This window comes from Chlorocebus sabaeus, chromosome 8 (assembly GCF_047675955.1).
Source record: "Chlorocebus sabaeus isolate Y175 chromosome 8, mChlSab1.0.hap1, whole genome shotgun sequence".
NCBI lineage: Eukaryota > Metazoa > Chordata > Mammalia > Primates > Cercopithecidae > Chlorocebus > Chlorocebus sabaeus.
In genome coordinates this window covers 58,019,436-58,041,998 of record NC_132911.1, presented here as the reverse complement: position 1 = coordinate 58,041,998, position 22,563 = coordinate 58,019,436, and the positions used below count along the sequence as shown (strand labels likewise).

Here is a 22,563-nt window from a genome sequence, read left to right as displayed (position 1 = left end):
ATGCCTGTAATCCTAGCGCTTTGGGAGGCTGAGGCACGCCAATTGCTTGAGCCCAGGAGTTTGAGATCAGCCGGGGCAACATGGCAAAACCCTATCTTTACAGAAAATAGAAAAATTAGCGGGGTGTGGTGGTGCACATCTGTAGTTCCAGCTACTCAGCAGGCTGAGGCAGGAGGATCACTTGAGCCTGAGGAGGTTGAGGCTGCAGTGAGCTGTTATCATGCCACTGCACTCCACCCTGACAGTATGAGACTCTTGTCTCAAAAACAAAAAAAAACAACAAAAAAATCCCCAGAAAAACAAAACTTCATTCTGGGGTAATGTTAGCTTTCAAGTATAGTGGTAATAAGGCTCTGTGGCTGAATTCATAAAGTGAAAATTGGTAGGGAAGAATGGATGCTGTGGCATGCTCCTAGCTTTCTGGGCACTTTTACCTTAGACTTTTCCTCCTAGGAATAACATATACGTTGTGCCTCTCAGGTGACTGTCACTTCTGGAATGATTGACCATGCTTGTGACGATGTCCAACAACTGGGTGGAATATTTCTCTCATCACTAGTGGAAGTAAATATTTCAATGTCTAGAATAGTTTTCATTAGAATTGAGCTTTTTATAGATAAATGCTCTTCAAGAATTTTCTGCATCTTTTTAGTGCACTCTTTTTATCACAGAGTCTTCGGCTTTAAGTTGTGGACTTTAAGTTGTGCAATGCCTCTGCTTTGCGGGTCCTTCTGCTGCAGGGGACCTCTTCAGGGTACCCAGGCTTAGCCTGGCCTTGCTTCTTAGTCTGGCTACTGCTTCTGCTTGGCTCTCATTGCACTGTCCCTCTTGCTGCGGGCAGGTACTTCTTCGTAGCCTTCTCTCATGATTAAAATCCAGACTCTTCGTTTTAAAAAGTAACAATTATTTCTGATATTACTTGCTACTTTTCTCAAGTGTCATGCGATAGTGCTATGTCTGGAGTGTCTCTTTTTTTTCTATCACAAGTGTTTTTTTCTCTCACAAAAAGTACCACAATTTCATGATTCTAATAGAAATAAACTTTCAAAAGTCCAAGTTGCAAATTTAGATGTTTTGTTCTTTGATCTTATATTGGCCTTTGAAGCCTTTTTGGGTAGTTTGGAGTGTTGCACTTGGGTTGTGGGGACTCATGCCTGTACTTCGCAGATAGTAGTTATTGAATAAATACAAAATTTCCTTTCAGAAATTCATTATTGCTTTTCCCTTGCACTTTCAGCCTCTGACTGTCTTTAAATTTTCTTTGGTCATTTCTATATGACATTTGAGATTTTGATTGGTCATTGTAATTCGTTAGCTTTGCTGTGGATAACCAAGTCGCATATTGTACCTTCCTGACATCAGGCACCTGTTTTTGAAAGCTTTGCTACAGAATATAGTGTGGATAGTTCAATTTAAGGCCGTCATCTTACTGGAAAAACAATTCACTAAGTAAATCTTAAGACTTGGAAATTTACACTGGCTTTACCCGTGAAATTTACCTGGAGCTTAGTAGTCAGTTTATTATTGTTCCATTTTTAGCTACTTACTGATAAATATATTATCTGGAAGAGCGTAACAATATTTAGAACATTTTATGTCATCCCTTTGCTTTTTATTGACTAGGATTAGGAATAAAATTATAGGGGAAAAATTATTACATAGAATTAGGGGGAAAATTTGCTTAGCTCCCTTTTGTAAGCTGATACATTAGGATAAAATAAAAACAAAACAAAACTAAATAATGAGTTATTTATTTCGTAATAGAAACTGCGTGGTAGCGGTGTTGCTGTTGAAACAGGAACAGTCTCTTCAAGTGATGTAAGTATATTCCTTCACTGGCCTCCTAAACATCCCCAAAATAAATTATTTTGAGTCATTATACACTTAAAATTTTGAAGGTGTTTACTAGTTCCCCAACTATAAATCCATGGTCACCTCCAGTTAGGTTAATTGTGATATAAACTATATATAAATATTGATAGTCTATGAGGATCATCTTTTCTGTGGTAGTCATAAGACTTGTTCTTCCCTGTTGCTCTTTTTTCCAGGTGACTTTTGTTTCAGACCTGAGAATCAAAGCAAAAATATGAATTCAGAAGCACAACTGGAGCAAATAATCATAAAATTTTCCTTTAAACTTCAATTATCTGATTAAACTGTCTAATATCTGTCTAATCAACAGGTGAACAAAAGCATCAAACATTTGAAAGAAATTCGGTTACGTTCGTTTATTTATTTATTTATTTATTTATTTATTTATTTATTTTTTGAGACAGAGTCTAACTCTGTCCTCCAGGCTGGAGTGCAGTGGCACAATCTCAGCTCATTGCAACCTCTGCCTCCTGGGTTCAAGTGATTCTCCTGCCTCAGCCTCCCGAGTAGCTGGGATTACAGGCATGCACCACCACGTCTGGCTAATTTTTGTATTTTTAGTAGAGATGGCCAGGCTGGTCTTGAACTCCTGGCCTCAAGTAATCTGCCTGCCTTGGTCTCCCAAGGTGCTGGGATTACAGGTGTGAGCCACCGCACCTGGCCAAGAAATTCAGTTCCTTGATGGCACTAAAACTGACTGCTGTACTGTGAAACTCAAGGCTTTATGTGGAGCTACATGGTAGCCAGCCCCTTGCTCTACTTTCTTTTTTGACTAATCTCTTTCCACTTTTTTTTTTTTTTTTTGAGATGGAATGTCACTCTGTCACCAGGCTGGAATGCAGTGGTGTGATCTCAGCTCACTGCAACCTCCGCCTCCCAGGTTCAAGTAATTCTCCTACTTCAGCTTCCTGAGTAGCTGGGACTACAGGCGCCCGCCACCACACCCAGCAAATTTTTGTATTTTTAGTAGAGACGAGATTTCACCATGTTGGCCAGAATGGTATCGATCTCTTGACCTCATGATCCCCCCGCCTTGGCCTCCCAAAGTGCTGGGATTACAGGATTTCAGGCAGGAGCCACCACACCAGGCCTTCTTTCCAGATTTTTGTAGAGCCAAAAGGTTAAAGGTTAAAACTAATTATGGCTCCCCAAGTTCCTTTCTTGGCTAAAGTTATGTTTTCCATTTGGGAATGGCTTAACTTTTCTGTGCTGTAGGAATAGCTCAGGAATTGGAAGTAAGTTTGGACAAGTTAACAATGTTCATGATGAGAGCCAGTTAATAGAAAGACAGGGAAAATGGAGACAGAAACAGAAGTGTGTCTAGCTTCCTTTGCTGAAAGTATCTCTAGGAAACTAGGAAGCATCTTTAGAGGGTAGTTTCTGTAATCTGCCTGTAATAGACCCAAGTGAAGCTCTGTAGGAGCCATTTAATATCCCTATTGGTTACTGGTACTTCCATACTCTGAATGAATGTCACGGGTATGTATGTTCTAAGACCATAGATGGCAGCAAAATCCATTTTGAAGCTGGGCTTCTCTTGGAGCATGGGTTGAAGTGTTTGATGACTCATATGTTAGGTCAGAAAATGGCTGTTAGCCTTCTGAAGTGGAATCAGAAAAAGGTATGGAACTAGACGCGCCATCTTGGGGCCATGGTGGGCTGAGGAAATGATGGGTAAGACTTGTTTCTCAGTCAGAAGCAGATGTTTACATTGAGAATCTTTATTTTGCTTAAATTGGGAATCTTTATTTCATGTGACTTGAATTTCTACCAGCTTGAAAAATTATTTAGCTTATTTTAGACATGTAAACTTATTTAAGTGATTGTCAAAGCATTTTAAGTTATTAAAAGCTTAAATAAGGAAACACAAACTCTGCTGACATGACATCCTTATTTTGCTGCTTTCTGTGCAATGTGTTAGAAAAAAAAATTAATTGAGTTGGCAGTGTGTTGGTCTAAGTGGTTTACCTGGTAGATTCATATATATCCTAAATGGAATTCACATCAGGAGTGATTGTGAGTTAGGAAAAGATGGCCTTTGGTTTCCTACCTTCTTCCCTTTAGTGACTCTTAACCCTGAACATATTTTTGGACTCCTCCTGAAGTTCTTACTTTTTTAGATGGCTGTCTACTTGAAAAGCAGACCTCCATGTGTTGAGAATAGGGTGTCAGCCCTTCCTTTGATTCTTGTAATTTCCATAGGGAAATCTTAATCTAGCAGCTAATATTCAGTGAGCACTTACTATGTGCCTGGCACTTACTCATTTTACATTTACATCTCCTTGAATATTTACACTGCCTGTTCAATATGTCATATCATTAGCCACATTTTATGGATGAGTAGTGAGACCAAACAGAAAAACATACCAACATGCCTGAGGTCACACAGAGACTCTGAAGAAATGGATTGCTTAGGGAATTACTTGTGAGGCAACTGAGTTGGAATTGCATCTTTAGGCATTCCTTAAGTCACATTGTTTACTCAGACTTTTTAAGGTATCAGTATCATATATTTAAATCATATCTTTTCAGAGTGGAGAAAAGCAGTTTGGTAAACTGCATTACAAATTATTGCCACTTGATGTCAGTATAAAACAAGTTTTACACTGCAAAATGTGAACTAAACATGATTCAACAGTCTTTTCAAAATGACCTCAGAAGCATCATTTTATGTTGAGTGGATCATTAAAAACATTTTTTTTTTTTGAGATGGAGTCTCACTATGTCACCAGGTTGGAGTGCAGTGGCACGATCTCAGCTCACTGCAACTTCTGCCTCCCAGACTTAAGTGATCCTCCCACCTCAGCCCAACCACCACCGCCAACCCCTGACCCCTGTCCCGCCAGTAGCTGGGACTACAAGCACGAGCCGCCATGCCTCACCAATTTTTTTTTGTATTTGGTAGAGACAAGGTCTCACTATGTTGTCTAGGCTGGCCTTGAACTCCTAAGCTCAGGCAATCTACCCGCCTTGGCCTTCCAAAGTGTTGGGATTATAGGCGTGAGCCAGTGTGCCCAGTGAAACATTTTTATTTAAATGACATTAGATAAGTGGAATTTCCTTAAAGTCTATTATTTTTCTTCTCCTAATTGTGAAAATAGACATCAGATTATATGTACTTACTTTAGACTGATTCTTAAACGTGAATTGTAAGTCTTTTCTTCTGAGGAAGGCAGGATAGCGTGGAAGTGGATTGTTGTACTGATGCCCTGATGAGAGAATACTGTAACTCTGTAGCAGGATGAGCCACAGACAAAACTCCTCAGACACTGAGTTAAAGAAGGAAGGGGTTTATTTGGCCGGGGGCATTGGCAAGACTTCTGTCTCAAGAGCCGAGCTCCTCAAGTGAGCAATTCCTGTCCCTTTTAAGGGCTCACAGCTCTTAAGGGGGTGCATGTGAGAGGGTTGTGACTGATTGAGCAAGCAGCGGGTAGGTGACTAGGGGCTGCATGCACCGGTAATTAGATCGGAATAAAACAAGATAGGGATTTTCACAGTGCGTTTCTATACAATGCCTGTAATCTACAGATAACAGAACCAATAGGTCAGGGGTCGATCTTTAACTACCAGGCCCAGGGTGTGGCGCCGGGCTGTCTGCCTGTGAATTTCATTTCTGCCTTTTAGTTTTTACTTCTTCTTTCTTTGGAGGCAGAAATTGGGCATAAGACAATATGGGGTGTGGTCTCCTCTCTTATTCCCCCCTTTTGAGACTCTCATTTTATTAGTGGGAGTTCTCACTTTCATTTTCACTACCCATGTCTTCTTGCAAAACAGATCAATAGTGATTCATACAGCACACTTGTGCATTATGGTGAACTAAGGTAGCAATGAAGCTTTTTATCATTCGGAGAAGTACAGCTTGCAAACGAGAGCAGTAAGTAGGTTCCTATTACTATTACAACTCTTATTATAAGATTTTTAAATCCTCCTAGTTCTGGGAGCCATTTTCTAAACATGGCCCTAGGATCAAATCTATGCCACACTTGCACGGGCACGTGTGCCAGTTTTGTCATATCTCTAACCATGTCTTCAACTGCTTGCCCTTGATTGTCTATGAGTAGGCAGCAATTAGTAAAGTTAAATTTCCTACAGACCTCTCCTTCAGCTGCTAGCAAGTAGTTGAGAGCTAATCTATTTTGATAGCATTTCTCATCTGAGTTTCTTGCCGGGCCAGAATAGTCAAGACTCTGTTGGTTTTATTAGTGATTATTTCTAAGACAGCTTGTAACTGTATGATTCGGTTGATCATGTAAATGGGGGTCCGATATCCCCACGAGCCATCTTGTGCCCAAGTAGCAGGCCCATAATATTGTATGATTATCTCAGGGGGCTATTTATCATTTTTTCAATTTCTTATAGCTATGTTCTCTTTTTGCGGGACACATAGACAGGGAAGCCCAGGAGTTCACCTGTTTTTATGGGCAGTAGGAAGAAAGATGGTTTAATAGTGCCAGTAACACAACTACCTGCCCACTGGTCAGGTAATTTGGCATAAGCTCTATGCCCACATATCAAGTATAATCCAGTGGGGACTGTCCAGTCCCAGTGGCACTCCGGGTGGGTTCATACAGTTTGCAACTTTGGGAATTTACTAAATGAATTTCTTTCTGTGTGATTTGAACTCCACCAAGTAACTGTTTTTGTGGTACTGTTATACAGTTTCTGTCTCAGACAACTAAGTCATCCTACGGGGTGAGTGAATTCTTTTCCTTTTCTAACTATGCTATATTGTCCAATAATTGAGGCTTTTAGGACCCAGAAATTATCAGGGTGATTCTTTTAAGCTGGGAATTCATCCGGAACTGGGTCTGAGGTACTAATTCTCAGGCTTCCTATGGCCATTGATCTCTTATTACAGTTCCTCCACATAGATAACGTGAAGTGACATTGAGAGACTGGGCTACATGCTTGGCTAATTGCAAAAACAAATTTTTGTTTTTCCTGGAATTTCTGGTACTGGCACATTTAGTTCATCATAGAAAGTTTGAAACACTGGCTCAGGAGAGCGTTTGTGAACTTCTCCTCGAACCAAGATATTTACTCGAGGATCCAGTCTGGCCCCATCGATTCCTAAGGTCACACGCTCCCCTTTTTTCCAGTGAGGATCAAGGGGATTGGTTATTACTAGCTCTAAGGGGTTACATTGTCCTTTAGGAAAGTAAGGGCCATTTTTTCCTTTTTGAAGGTGGACTGGATCCTTTTCATCTTTTTTTTTTTTTTTTTTAAATCCAAGTGGCGTAAATGACATAAGACCAGTATTTACATTTATTTCCACACAGTCCTAATTTATGACAGATGTACTTATTTTCTGCCATATAGCCTCTTTTCTAATTAAGAGAACCACACCTTATTCCTCACTTATTGCTGCTAATGACAGCACAGGCATCAAATTTTAAGGTGACTTGTTTGGGCACCCTTTTTTCTTCTGTTTTGGCTAACACTTTACTCTTATCATTTATGAGCCCCTACCAGTCTTCAGTTCTTAATCTTATTTCAAAAACTGTGGTCATGGGAGGCTCAGATGGGTCATAACACACATCAGGTTGGTTATTTCCTGGGCTATATACCTTGTATAGAATAACATTATGCAAACAAGTTATTTTTAGAGTTCTAGTACACTATAATAACTGTAAATAGTAGGACCATAGCAACCTTTTGTCCTACCTCAGTGACTTGATGTATACACTGGAAATAGCCCTCAGTCTGAGGAAGGTCAGTTGAAGTCCTTACTGTACAAGTCCAAATTTTAAGGAAAATGAGTCCCACGATGAGTTTCCTTGTGCTTTGGCCGTGCGTGGACCAGTCAGCTTCCGGGTGTGACTGGAGCAGGGCTTGTCGTCGTCTTTAGAGTCACTTTGCAGGGGTTGGCGAAGCTGCTCCCGTCCATGTACCACTTACAGTCTACTCATGTTCAAGGATGATCTCGGAGGTTGGGCCTGCTAGAATAAACTCAGTCCAACACCTCTACACAGTTATGTTCAACTGGGCTCTCTGATACTGGGAGCAAGGTAGTGGGGTTTAGGGTGTTGCAAACTTCAGTGGTTCTGTGGGGATTTTCACATAGCAAGATTTGGTACTTGGTTAATCTAGCATTTGTTAACCAATGATGTCCTTTGGTATTTATTAAAGTTACCACAGCATGGGAGGCCTTTATATTCAGGTTTTGCCTAAGGGTTAGTTTATCTGCTTCTTGTGCTAACAGGGCCTTTGCTGCTAGGGCCCTTAGACCTGGGAGCCAGCCTTTGGAAACCTTGTCTAGTTGTTTTGAGAGATAGGCCACTGGCCTTGGCCAGGGCCCCACAGTCTGGGTTAAAACTCCAACTGCCATTTTTTCTCTTTCTGACGCATAGAGTGTAAAGAGTTTTGTCAGGTCAGGTAGCCTCAGGGCTGGGGCCAACATGAGTTTTTCTTTTAACTCATGAAAAGCTCCTTGCTGTAGGTTGTAATAGATGTAGTTTATCTAATCTACATTTTTATTAACTGTCACCTACTAAAATATTGACTCAAATCCTGCAGCTGTTTGATTTCAAGCTTTAAATTAATCTGGTATTCCTCATGGGACTCCAATTGCATCTAAATAAACAGGAGAGTCGAAGGACCCATAAGGGGCTTCTCTCGCTTGACGATGTCTTATTTTTTTTCCTTCTGGTTGATGAAATGCCAGGGTGAAAGGGATAGCCAATTGGACTAAAGCACAGTGCCACTCCAGTTATTCAGCAGCGTGCCCAGTAAAGGTCCATCACAATACCACCACACATCCGCTCGGGGATGAACAAGGGCTGACTGATTGATAAGCGCTTGAAAATTCTTAAGCTCACTGCATCCTTTCAGGTCTCTAAGGAATGCTGTTTCCTCTCTGTCATGAGAGACACGAAGTGAACTTAGTGTTGGGAGACGGAAGCTGGATGGCCCTCGGGGGCTGAACCATAGGGTGCTGAACTTTGGGATATAGCAGAGAGAGCTTGGCATGACTTATTACTCCAGGCTGTAGAATCCTGGAAAAGAGCTACCATGCAGCCCACGCCTGGTCGACTGGAAGACCACCTTAGTGGAAAGGGGACAGTCTGGGCCTCTGGCCTGCCATGTGCACAAGCATAACAATTGCTTTTGTTTAACGTGCAGATGGAATATTTGATCCATTTTAACCAGGCATTTGTATCTTGGTATCCTGTCTTAATTGCTAAAGTTTGTTTTAAGTCTTTAACTTCTATGATCCTCTAGTAAAATGAATGTGTGGTTTTAGGGAAATTACAAAAACTGGTTGGGGCAGTCCATCCTTGCTCTTTAGTGGTCCACAGAATGTTGGACCAACTATGGCATGAAAGCTCTATATCGGGGGGAGCAACACTCTTGGTTGGCACTGGGGTCTTTATCGAAATCTCCCCGGATTAAATGGTCCTAGTTTACTAATGTCTAGTCTGAGGAGAGTCAGGAGGGACAGAAGTACTTTTCTGAAGTAGAAAGCTATCTTTAACTTGGCAGGTCCTCACAGGGTATAACAAAGCAAGCATTAAATGCAATAGTTTGAGGCGAAATTGACTTGGTTATGTTAGTAACTAGTTGGTCAGCAATAGAGCGAGGAAAGAAGAAAGAGTAATAGAATAGATGAAAAGAGTTAAATTTTTCTTAGCTTTAGTTTGGTAGGGTTTTCCCCTGGGACTATGGCCCATGACTCTGGAGGGGGTGGCGCTTTCTTGACTCGGGTGTATTGAGTCCATCCTTTTTTTGCTGCAGGAACAGCAGTCTTGGTGGTTAGCAGCACAAGGTAGGGTCCTTCCCAGGCTGGCTCGAGGTTTTCTTCTTTCCACCTTTCGATGAGCACGTGATCTTCAGGCCGGTGCTGGTTTACTGGAAATTCTAAGGGTGGTACATGTGCTAAAAGACTTAGTTGTTTTTTTTTTTTTTTTTTGCGAGAAAAGAAAGTGGAAAATAAACCAAGTACGTAATTTTTAAGAAACTGGCCTTTTGTTTTAAATGTGGGGACCTTGGCAGTGGACTTTATAGTCCTTAGTGCCTTTTTACTGAGAAATTTCCTTTAGCACCTATTTTTATTAGTTTTTAAACCAAAGAAAGCCAAATACCATTTTTACATTTAACAATGCTTCTCGTATGATTTTTATACCAGATAAGCTAAATGTTATCTTTATATTAGTGTGTTATTAATGTGAAATCTAATTTTAATAAAACCTTGTAGACATATTTATTTAATTTTTAATATTTGACCCTAAGGTAAGATTTTATAGACTCTTTTCAGCCTCTTATAATTTTTGCTAAAGAGCGGGTTGGTGCTTTAAGAAAAACCTGTTATGCTTTTACTCTAATGTCCAGTTCACAGAAAAACTGGATGATACTTCTTTAACTTTAATATGTTTACACACAGAATGTTCTTTACAATTAACATTTTAAAACTTAAACCGTCAAAATAATAATTTTTTAAAACTTTTTAATGTAGGTAAAAATGTACATTCTTATACCTCCTTAAAATTCTTTTACCAAAGGTGTATTTTGCTTTTCTTATACACCTTGCACATAAATTTTTTGGTTTTTTTTTTTCAATAGTTTCACATTCAGGAGGCCTAGTTACTTTTAAATTATACAACATTTTTTTTGCATAAATCCTTTTTCTTAAACACACATTTTTTTATAACCTTTTTTTTTCTTTTACGACTTTTACAGGCAATTTTTCGACATGCCTTAACTTTCTGACTTACTACAAACACTTCTTTTTTTAAACAACCAGTTAATTTATTTCAGGACAAGAATTTACCATATAACACTCTTTTTATATAAATTCCGCCCCCCCTTTTCCCTTTTTTTTTTTTCCAAAGGTGATAACCATTCTTTTCCAAAGTGAACCTTTTTTTACGTCTGTGGACTAGACTGTCTAAGGCCACAAAAATAGAAGTTACTATAATACATGTTACACTGTTAACTTTTAGCAAACTTTACTTTTGTTGAAAACCTTGTAAGTTTGGGATTTTAATTATCCTTTGCTATTAATAAGACCTTGTTTTGTCCAAATTAGAATTGGTATGATGGCTTTTAAAGGAATAGTGTACACTTTTTTTTTTTTTAACTACTTGTGTATCTCTCTCTTTCTCTCTTTGACTTTCCTTTTGCCTCTTTCTCCTCTTCTGTCTTCCTCTTTCTTTCTCTCTCTCTCTCTCCCCTTAACTCCCTCTTTGTCTGTCTCTTCCTCTCTCTCTCTTTGCCTCTTTTCCTCTCTGTCTCTTTCCTTTCTCTCTCTCTGCTGGTCTTTCCTTGCCTTTGCCAGCCGCTTATGCTGCTCTTCTCTCAGCCACTGTGTGTTGGGGGCGGGGGGTCTAAAACCAGCTGTAACCAAGTGTCTGTGTACAGGAACTGGTCTGGGTTCCCTGGCTTGCATGTCACCTTGTGCTATACCTTTGAAACAAGGGATCTGTCCAGGTTTCTTTCTAATGGCCAACCTACCTCTAATGCTGGCCAGTCTATCTTACACAAAGTTTTAAGTTTTCCTGGTGTCATAGTACTCCATAGTCTCCCTTAAATCCTTTTTTTTGAAATTTTTCAACATAGTTACTAGTGGGGTGGGCTTACTTTGTGCCTCACCCATGTTTCCTCTAGACAAAACACCACGCTCACACCACACACACACCACGAAACAAAGAATGGGTAAAATGGGCACACACACACTTTTGTAGTTTACACAAAACCAAAATCGAAACCAAAATCAGAGTATCCAGAAATCCAAACCAGGTCAAAACCAAAACCAAAGTATCAAGCAATCCAAGTCAAGTCAAAAATAAAAACCAAAGTGCCGTTACAGGCACACCGTGGGTGATCAGGCCACGCTTCCACTCAAATGGAGTGGGCAAGTTCTCATCACCGGTCCTGTCAAGCAAATCAAACCAAATCAAAACCAAAAGCAAAGTGCCGATAAAGGCACACCATGGGTGATCAGGCCACGCTTCCACTCAGATGGAGTGGGCAAGTTTCAAAGACTAGTCTTACCAAGTTTTAGATGTCCAGATTCCAAGTGCCCGTTCCTTCCTGGTGTTCAGCCACTGCGTTGATCCTCCACGGGGGCCTGCCACACACTGCTGTGGTGAGGCATCCCACCGGAGCAAATGCCTACCCAGGAGCGCTCTCAGGATCCGCATCGCTCGGGCTGGTCAGAGTCCCCCGCAGGGATGTTCCACAGGGCAGGCTCAAGCTGCCTAAGGAGCTGCCTCGACCATTCGCCAGTCACCTCGCTTCTGGGTCAGGGAACCAAGAAATGTAGCAGGATGAGCCACAGACAAAACTCCTTAGACACCGAGTTAAAGAAGGAAGGGGTTTATTCGGCTGGGGGCATCGGCAAGACTTCTGTCTCAAGAGCTGAGCTCTCAAGTGAGTGATTCTTGTCCCTTTTAAGGGCTCACAACTCTACGGGGGTGCATGTGAGAGGGTCGTGACTGATTGAGCAAGCAGGCGGTACGTGACGGGCTGCGCGTACTGGTAATTAGATTGGAAGAAAACAAGATAGGGATTTTCACAGTGCATTTCTATACAATGTCTGTAATCTACAGATAACAGAACCAATAGGTCAGGGGTCGATCTTTAACTGCCAGGCCCAGGGTGCAGCGCCAGGCTGTCTGCCTGTGGATTTCATTTCTGCCTTTTAGTTTTCACTTCTTTCTTTGGAGACAGAAATTGGGCATAAGACAATATGAGGGGTGGTCTCCTCCTTTAACTCCTTCACAAGCTTTGGAAGATTTAGAAAGAATCTGGAGATTTCTTTCTTTCTTGGTTTTCCTTTTTCCTCTGCCTAGCTTCATACAGTGTGCATAGGCAGGAGAACGATTGATAAGAGAGCCCTCCATGTGTCTGTGTCCTGTTCTCTGTGATTTGTGTTGCAGAATCAGTCTGGCATGAGTAGTTGCTAGATGAATGCGGTGTCACTGGTAGTGACTTAAGTTGCCAGGTCCTTCTTGCTTGTTTCATCTTGCCTCTTGATTTAGTGGAGCAGTCATGTCCAGTAGAATTTTCTGTGATGGTAGAAATGCTCACGATAGCTGTACTGTCCCTTAGGGCAGCCCCTAGCCATATGTGGTTCTGGATCCCTTGGAAGTGTGGCCGGTGTGAGTGAGGAAGTAAATTTTCAGTTTTATTTAGTTTTAAAAAGAGCTTTATTGAAATATATTTCAAATGCCATAAAATGCATCATTTTGCCATTCAGTGGTTTTTAATGTATTTACAGAATTGTGCAGCCATTACCACCGTCTAACTTCATAACATTTTAACATCTCAGAAAAACAAACCAACCAACCCTGTACACATTAACAGTCTTCCCCATTCCTGTTCTTGCCGCCAAGCCCTGGCGACCACTAACCTACTTTCTGTCTTGGGATTTGCCTCTTTTGGACATTCCATGTAAATGAAATCATACATGGTCTTCTGTGACTGGTTTCCTTCACTTCGCATAATATTTTCAAGATTCATCCGTGTTTTAGCATGCAGTAACAGCATTTTAGATTGAGAGGAAAAGGGACTTAGTTTTTTTTTTTTTTTTTTTGTAGAGATGGGAGTTTCGCCATGTTGGCCAGGCTGGTCTCGAACTCCTGACCTCAGGTAATCTGCCCACCTCAGCCTCCCAAAGTGCTGGGATTATAGGTGTGAGCCACCATGCCTGGCCCAGGATTTAGGTTTTTTTTTGGCTTTTGACCAGATTCGTTAAATTGTTTTCTGTGGCAGTTCTAATATTCTTGTTAATGGGAGGCTAGTTTCACTGCTTTGGCTTTGTTTTTAATTTAATACTGTGCTGATATAATACTTGTCACCCCTTCAGAAGAGGTGGAAGACTTCTTGGCTTTAGTTCTTTACTGCTTTGTTTATAAGACCATCAAAAGTGCTGATTAAGTAGCAGAAATTAGTGGGCCACATCAGTTATATACTTCACATACTGCAGGCCTGTTCTTAAATAGTAGTCTGCTCTAGCTGGTGAGTAGTGAAGTTTGTGGGGACCTGGAGTAACTCACAGGCAATTACAGACAGTCCCTGACCTATGATGGTCCAACTTACGATTTTTCAACTTTACAATTGTGTGAAAACCATATACATTTGGTAGAAATAGTACATCAAGTATCCATACGACCATTATGATTATCACTTTCAGCATACTCTTCAATAAATTACACGAGCTGTTCAACACTTTATTATAAAATGGGCTTTGTGTTGATTTTTGGAAGGATTGCCTGCAGATATATTCTGAAATGCAAAAGAAAATTAACTGGTAAAGTAAGTATAAAACTTTCTTTTACATGTCATTTTCAAAGTATAGCACTGATAACAATAATAAGCTAACCTAATACTATGTATTTATTAGTTATGTTCTTGGAAGTTGCATACAAAGCAATAATTTATAAAGAAGATCATGTTTTTTTAGTTATGCCAACAATTTTTTTTCTGTAATAAAGATTCCTACTAGTCATGTAATTGAAGTACTAGATTAAGCACATTAGATTGAAAACAGTACTTTGAAGATTTATAAATTTGTAAAACTTTAGTAAAACTATTTTTTTTTTTTTTGGTAAAACTGTATCTTAATTTAGGTATTTTATGACCATTGACTAGAGGATCTCTTTTAATCAACCAACTTCAAGAGAATTCTTGGGGTATATCTGTATTTTAGTTCCTGAATATTGATGATAATAGTATACTTTACAATTGTTTAGTGTTTTATAGCAATTAATTTCAGTGTCATAGCAGTTTTTTTTCCCCCAGTGGTAGAGATGATATTATTTTTCTTTTTCTTTGCTAATGAGAAAACAATTTTCAATAAGTTAAGTGATTTGCCCAACATTATGTGATAAAACTTCTGATTCCTGTTGCAGTGTTCACTCTGTCCTTCTCCCTCTCTAGTCCTCTTTTACTTTTTTTTCTCTATTTCTTTTTTTAAATTATGTCATAACTTACATAAAGGAAAATGCACAGATGTTAAATGTTCAGCGGGATACATTTATACCTCATAATTCCTCCTACTGCCTTCACCTTGACTCACACGAAGTTTATCATTATTATGACATCTATTACCGTAGTGTTGTCTAATCTTGAACTCCATTTAATGGAATCATATGCAGCATAAACTCTTATGTGTCTGAACTCTCTTGCTTAATATTGTGTCTATGAAATTCATTCGTTGCATTTAGCAGTAATTCTTTTTCACTACAGTATAGTATTTCATTATATGAATATTACTCATTCTCTTATTGATGGATGTTTGGGTTGCTTCTAGTTTTTTGACTCTTGTGAATAATTTTGCTGTGAACATTCTTGTACATATCTTTTGCAGATGTATACCTTTATGTCTGCAGCACCTAATTTTAGAATAGAATTGCTGATTAATGGGGTGTATGTAAGTTTAGTTTTAGTGAGTCTTGCCAGTTTTTTGTTTGTGTGCCCTTCAACAAAGTATGAAAATTCCATTTGTTTCAATTCTTTACTGACACTTGATATTGTCCTGTGTTTCTTTAAGTAAGTGTCTGTATTGAAGTAAAAATCACACATACACATGTATACTATCGCCTTTTAGTTTTAAGAGAAAAAAAAGTTTAATAGTCACGAAACATATTAATTACTTTTAGAACTTTGATCAGCATCTTTTCATTTCACTTAAAACTGCTTTCTGGGACTTATTTTAGTCAATTGTGTATTTGAAAAGTTCATCTTTGTGCTTCACTGATACCAATGTGCTGTGCCTTTTCATCATGTATCTGTGGAACAGATGCCTTTTATTCCAAGCAGACTTGTTTTCTTAAGTGCTGACAATTCCAGAATGTAGATGAATACTTTCTTTATTCTTTTTCACTTAGTTTGCACTTAAATCCTAGCATTATGAAGATGAATATTGAAAATTTGTAAACGTTTTTATAACATTAGTTTTACTTTGTACATACACTATCCTTGATGTTTTTATGTTTCTTTTATTGCCTACTTATTTTGCAGTTCCTCAGTTATTGAATTTGTAATTCTGTAGTGTATGGATCTTTGAGACTACATTCACCAGAAAGGTGAATACTGTATTTGCTATTTTCTTTGTGCTGTGACTTTCACTGTAATATAGTAAGAGTTTGCATTTTCAGCAATATTGAAGAATTTATCTAAATGACATTCTCTTAAATGTGTTGAGAAGTGAAAATAGTGTTTTTCTCTGCCATTGAGGTTTGCCGCATAGAAAGTGCATGTTGTGGCAAGTTCTTAGCCCAGAATGCTTGGCACAGTACAAAGAATACTAGCTCAAGCGTGAAGAGAGTTGACTTGTAGTGCCAATCTAAGATAAACTCACTATTTTCTTTTTTTTTTTTTTTTGAGAAAGGGTGTCACTCTGTTGCCCAGGCTGGAGTTCAGTGACGCCGTTTCTGCTCACTACAGCCTCCGCCTCCTGGGTTCAAGCGATTTTCCTGCCTTACCCTCCTGAGTAACTGGGACTACAGGTGCATGCCACCACGCCCAGCTATTTTTTGTATATTTAGTAGAGACAGGGCTTTGCCATGTTGGCCAGGCTGGTCTCAAACTTCTGACCTCAAGTGATCCTCCCTCCTCGGCCTCCCAAAGTACTGGGGTTATAGGTGTGAGCCACTGTGCTTGGCCAACTCAGTATTTTCATTTCAGCAAATTATATCACCTTTTTATGTCTTGGGTTCCTCTTCTGAAAAAATGAGTATTGTAATAATAAGCTGTTGGTATCATAAAAGGGGAAATTTTTATTTCACCTTTAACTTCAATTTAAGTGAAAGACAAGGATGTAATGCACTCTACTTTGCATAATTGAAGGCAATAATTTAATCATTTTTCATGCTGATTCTCTCTATACTCTGAAGTAATCTCTGGAATGGTACGGCTACTGCCTGATAGTGTGCAATAGGAGAGAGTATGTCAGGTTTAGGGCCAGCACTTTTTATATGCTCATTTGTAATGGGAATACTGAAGCTATAAATAACAACCAAGAATCCATCCTTGTGGTTTGTTATGTATTTCAACATAGCATGGTGAGTAGCCACAGAAAAGAAAGACTTACCCTGAAACAAAAAATTTTTGTGATGAGAGGAAACTGATGGTAGATGGGAGAGAAGAGGGTGCTCAATGTTGCCTTTTTATTCATTTGTCTAGAAATCTTGCTTGGTTATCTCTCTAAACAGGAAAGATGGGATTCCTCTTCTTTAGAAAAAGTTTCTATCTGATGACTTAATTGGAAAAAATATGTGTTTTTTTCATTATGGAATATTGTTTTAGAGCTGAAAATGCACTATTTATCTGTCTTTAATTTTTGCGAATGTTTTGAGTTTTCAGGCAAATTATATTACTAGATTTATTGTGTTTTTTTGTGGAACTAAATTAACTGCTTTTTAGGTACAACCCAAGATAACCTTTTCTTGATACATGTGACTGTTCCACCAAATGTACTTATATTGTTGTGTTTCTGTATTAAAGTGCCTGGAATTTCTTTGAAGTGTTAGATTTTTATGAACGTTATTTAAATTAGAACAAAGTTTAGTAGCATCATGTATGTTAGGTTCTGTGAATTTATATAACACCCATGATTCTTTCCTTAAAAATTTTTTTTTGAAATTAGCATGTTCATTTTGAAGGCTGTTGTCTGAAATTTCCTTTGCTTTCTCTACTTCTTGTTTTTTTTTTTTTTTTTTTTTTTTTTTTTTTTTTTGAGATGGAGTCTTGCTCTGTCGCCGAGGCTGGAGTGCAGCGGCGTGATCTTGGCTCACTGCTACCTCTGCCTCCTGGGTTCAAGCGATTCTCCTGCCTCAGCCTCCTGAGTAGATGGAATTGCAGGTGTGCGCCACCATGCCTGGCTAATTTTTGTATTTTTAGTAGAGATGGGGGTTGGCCAGGCTGGTTTTGAACTCCTGAGCTCAAGTGATCCACCCGCTTTGGCCTCCCAAAGTGCTGGGATCATAGGCGTGAGCCACCGCACCCAGCCTCCTTTCTCTACTTCTTAAAGTCTTAAGGCTTATTGTATATATTTAAGGAAAAGCCCAGGTCAGATGTTCCCACTAGGTTTGGTAAAATGAAGGGACTTGCAACTTTCTGGGAGTGTTACTCCTGTTTGTTTTTAAGTTTCAGGTTTAAGCACAATTTGTAAGGGACAGTGTTATTGAACTGATGGTTTTAAAAATCATAGTCTTTTTCAAGTGTTTAATTAGACTTTATATGCCATATGGGTTTTTTAATAAAGTTTTTATTTATTGAGTTCCTGTGTTTGTCTAGCTGTGTTGTGAAATGAATTATTTATTTATTTACTTTTTTTGGAGACAGAGTCTCACTCTGTCTTCCAGGCTGGAGTGCAGTGGTGTAATCTCGGCTCACTGTAACCTCTGCCTCCTGGATTCAAGCAATTCTCATGCCTCAACTTCCCAAGTAGCTGGGATTACAGGTGTGTGCCACCACGCCCAGCTAATTTTTTGTATTTTTAGTAGAGACGGGGTTTTACCATATTGCCTGGGCTGGCCTGGAACTCCTGAGCTCAGGAAATCCACCCACCTCAGCCTCCCAAAGTGCTAGGATTACAGGCATGAACCACTGTGCCTGGCCTGAATTATTTTTCTTAAATCTAACAATATTCAGGGTGCTTGGCAGTGTTGTTCTCAAAAGGATGAAGACATTTCATATTGAAAAAGTTCGGTAACTTGTCCGAGGTTATTTACATATAGGCCTATCTCAAAGTATTTACTCTTCTTTTTGTTAATTTTATTCTTCTTTGATAGTTCTGTAATTATGTGGAACAGTATTCTCTCTATATAGTATCTTTATTCAGGGATATGTGAAACATTGTAAGGCAATATGCTTATTTATCAAACTGTATCAAATATAAATTATTTTGTTCCAGATTTCCCTAACTGTGTGTTAAGTAGTCTTGACTTGTGTAGATTTAATTCAGGAGACAAAATCTTGTTCATTTCTAAGAGGTAGAGATTAAAGCAAACATGAGGATTAACTTTTGAAAAGAGATTAGGGAATTTTGGATGCTCAGATGCTAATTCCAGTAAGTAATCAGATTTTCATTTAGAAATGTGTGTCTGATCGCATGACTTTAAATGCTTTCCAATTAAAAAACTCAACACTTCTTCTTGTGCAGAGTTCACAGTATGTGCAGTGTGTGGCCGGGTGTTTGCAGCTGATGCTTCGGGTCAATGAGTACCGCTTTGCTTGGGTGGAAGCAGACGGGGTAAATTGGTGAGTGTCCTTTACTTTTAATGTAAAATAACATTTACAAGCGTCTCTCCTTGACATTTTCAAAGAAATATGTAATCATCCAAAAGAAATATTTTATTTTCTTCATATCTGTTTAACAGTTGACTATACTAACCTTCTTAGAAGTCAGTAACTATCAAACTGAGCCCCTTTCCTTGCTTGATCTGTGCTTTTATAAGAGGTTAAGGCCTCTTAAGAACCTAATGCTTAACAGGACAGATTCCAGGTACTCAGAATATAAAAAATTAAAAAAAATATTTTATGATGAATGTAGGCAAAAATCAACAAGAAAAGTTCTTACCTAAGAGTGAATATAAACCTTTCTTTCTAATGACATATAATTTAACCCAGTCTTTGTGGGATCCTAATTTGCAGGTATAGAAACTTTGAGGAGCTGTCTGTTCAGGCTTATATAGACAAGCAACTGAAAACCTCCAAAACAATGGAAATCTTGTTTTACTGTCAGAAAATCAACTTATTTGTTCATAATGAGAGCTCTAACTGCTCTTAAACCAAATATTCTTTTCAATTAGCAAGGCATTGTTTCTCTGTTAGAAAATCTACAGAGGAATTTAGGTTATCAACAGTAAGTTGCTTGGTGGGTGAGGATTTAAAGCAAGCATTGGACTCTTACCTGTATCTCCAGTGTAGGATATACCTGTGAAGGGACCCAAATATTCTAGATCTTTTCAGTCAGTATTTGTATGCAATTCCTTAGAATGGGTTACTTCTGCAAATAACTGTTCTTAGGAATTGTATTCGAATTGTCACAACTATTCAAGATCCATCAATTCAGTAAGTTAGTAATTATTTTTCTATTAATCTGTAAAATGTCAGTCCATTCTTGTTTATTTAGTCATCAGTTTGCCAGGAAAAATAGCCATCACAGTTTGTCATCTGGGTCCAACAGACCCTTTAAAAATATATTTTTAGTCATTTGTGAAAAATTGACAGAACTAAGAATAAAGAGAGTGAAAAACAACTATTAGAAATTTCAATAAAAACTAAAATATAGCAAACCTTTTTGTAAAAAGTACATTTTGATACACAAGTATCATAAAAGATGACAGAAAATCATCACATGTCCTTGAGCGAAATGGTCTAGGTTCTTGTTGCAAAATACTGTCTGGAAGTCTTTCAGGTTCAATGGCTAACTAGTTGAGAATACTATATTTCCTTTTTGTCCTTATAAATATATTCCTCATTTATCAGTTCTTGAGTTTGAGAAAATTCATTTATAATATAGATATCTAGAGACTCACAGTTTAAGATTTCACTTAATTTGACCCATTTCACCGTTATTGTTAGAGAATAGTTATCAGTTCTTGAGTTTGAGAAAATTCATTTATAATATAGATATCTAGAGACTCACAGTTTAAGATTTCACTTAATTTGACCCATTTCACCGTTATTGTTAGAGAATAGAGTGCAGTCTATCTCTTTGTTTTCATCTTCTGAATAATCTAATTGTGAAACACTTTCCTCTGTTGGTCATTATTATAGGCAGAAAATAAAAAATTCACACTTGTTAGGAGGTTCATTAGACTCACCGACATAGCATATAGTTGTATTCACAGATAAGATTTATTACAGAGATGTAGTGAGAACACACAACTGTATCATAAGGGACAAAGACACAGGCAGAGTGTGGAGGAATCCATGCGCAGGCTCCCTTATGCTCTCTTCCTCCCAGAGGGGTCTCACAGAGTATCTTCCCCTAGCATTGAAAATGCAGCAACATTTTTGTGAGGTTTCTGTCCAGGAAACCCATCAGAGACTCAGCTCCCAAGATTTTATTAGAGGTTAGTTATGTAGACACACACTGCCTAAAACACACCAAAATTTCAGACTCCTGAAAGAAAGTAGGTGTCTTAATCTATTTGGGCTGCTTTAACAAAATACTACGTGGCTTATAAACAGTGGAAACTTACTTCTCACGTTTCTGGAGGCTAGGAAGTCTAAGATGAAGGCATTAGCAGATTTAGTGTCTGGTGAGGGCCTGTTTCCTCATTCATAGATGGCCATCTTTTCACTGTAAACTCAGATGGCAGAGGGGACAGGGGTCTTTCTCAGCACCCTTTTAGAAAGGTACTGATTCCATTCATGAGTGCTGTGCCCTAATTGTAAGATAAAATGAATTTTAATTCTACTAACCAAAAATTAGATTTTTTTCCCCCTGTGGAAGACCTATAAGAAAGAATCAAAGTCATGAAATAGCAATCTCTACAAATAGTTGTAATTGCTTATAAAGTAAACTCAAATACCAAAATTTGGTCTCTCTGAACTCTCATGGTATACTGAGTACAACAAATACTGCTGTTCTAATGACTAGTACCTTAGTATTTTAGAGACCATTCAGCGATGTTAACCATTCAACAGCAACAAGATCTGGCATAAATATGATCTAGACTATTTCATGTTCAACCAATATATTTTGATATGCTAATGACCACTAATAAGATTAGCAGTAATCAGATTAAACCTTTAGGTAGAGAAATGGGCATTAATAAAGGTATAATAACTTGCTGAAAGTATAGCAATTTCAAAAAGTCATTTAATCTTTTCATTTTTTCAGAAATATGTACTTTCTACTTTTTGAGTTTTTGCTTAGCATTGAATTTGTGTGTGCGTGTGTGTGTTTCTCACATTGCAAATGGGAACAATGTGAGGAGAAAAATTTTCAAGTATAGCTCATTTGAAGAGTGGAAGATAACTGAGGTCTTTTTTTTTTCTTTCTGAGACAGAGTCTCGCTCTGTCGCCCAGGCTGGAGTGCAGCAGTGCAATCTCAGCTTACTGCAACCTCCACCTCCTGGGTTCAAGTAACTCTCCTCCCTCAGCCTCCTGAGTAGCTAGGATTACAAGCATGCATCAACATGCCTGGCTAATTTTTGTATTTTTAGTAGAGATGGGGTTTCACCATGTTGGCCAGGCTGGTCTTGAACTCCTGACCTCGTAATCAGCCTGCCTCTGCCTCCCAAAGTGCTGGGATTGCAGATATGAGCCACCTCGCCTGGCTGGTAACTGAGGTCTTAAAAAAACTCAGTACATTTTAATCTATACAGTTTGCTGACTTTTTTGTTGTTAAAAAGCCTATTATATACATAATACAACACTGTTTGAGTATTTGTATACCTATATAAGATAAAAAAATTTACATTATATTGTGCTATATATTGTTAGCCTCACAGGAAAGTCTGAAGGTTAACATTAACTTCCTAAATATTGGAGCTATAAGTGGGCCTTTGCTGGGGGTAATTGCCTCTACTGCCCAAAGTAATTTATAGATTCAGTGCTGTTCCCATTCAACTATCATCTGCATTCATTTTTATTTTAACATAATTTGATATGAAGAATTATTAACTAAGTATACATTTGCTAACTATTTTTGTATTTTTTGGGAAATCTTTTGGTATTATTATTATTATTATTTTTGATAGAGATGGGATTTTGCTATGTTGCCCAGGCTA

General features: G+C 38.5%; 1 protein-coding gene across 2 annotated transcripts in view; it reads left to right on the top strand.

Annotated features, from left to right (window-relative positions):
- ATP6V1H (ATPase H+ transporting V1 subunit H) overlaps positions 1-22,563 on the top strand; it is a 126,247-nt gene that overhangs the window by 31,192 nt on the left and 72,492 nt on the right. The window contains exons 7-8 of one of the 2 annotated variants that reach the window (XM_008000630.3): positions 1,765-1,818; positions 18,980-19,077. In XM_008000630.3, coding sequence (XP_007998821.1) covers positions 1,765-1,818; positions 18,980-19,077 — 152 coding nt within the window. The remainder of the gene's footprint in view (positions 1-1,764; positions 1,819-18,979; positions 19,078-22,563) is intronic. The other variant, XM_008000631.3, reaches the window with a different exon arrangement.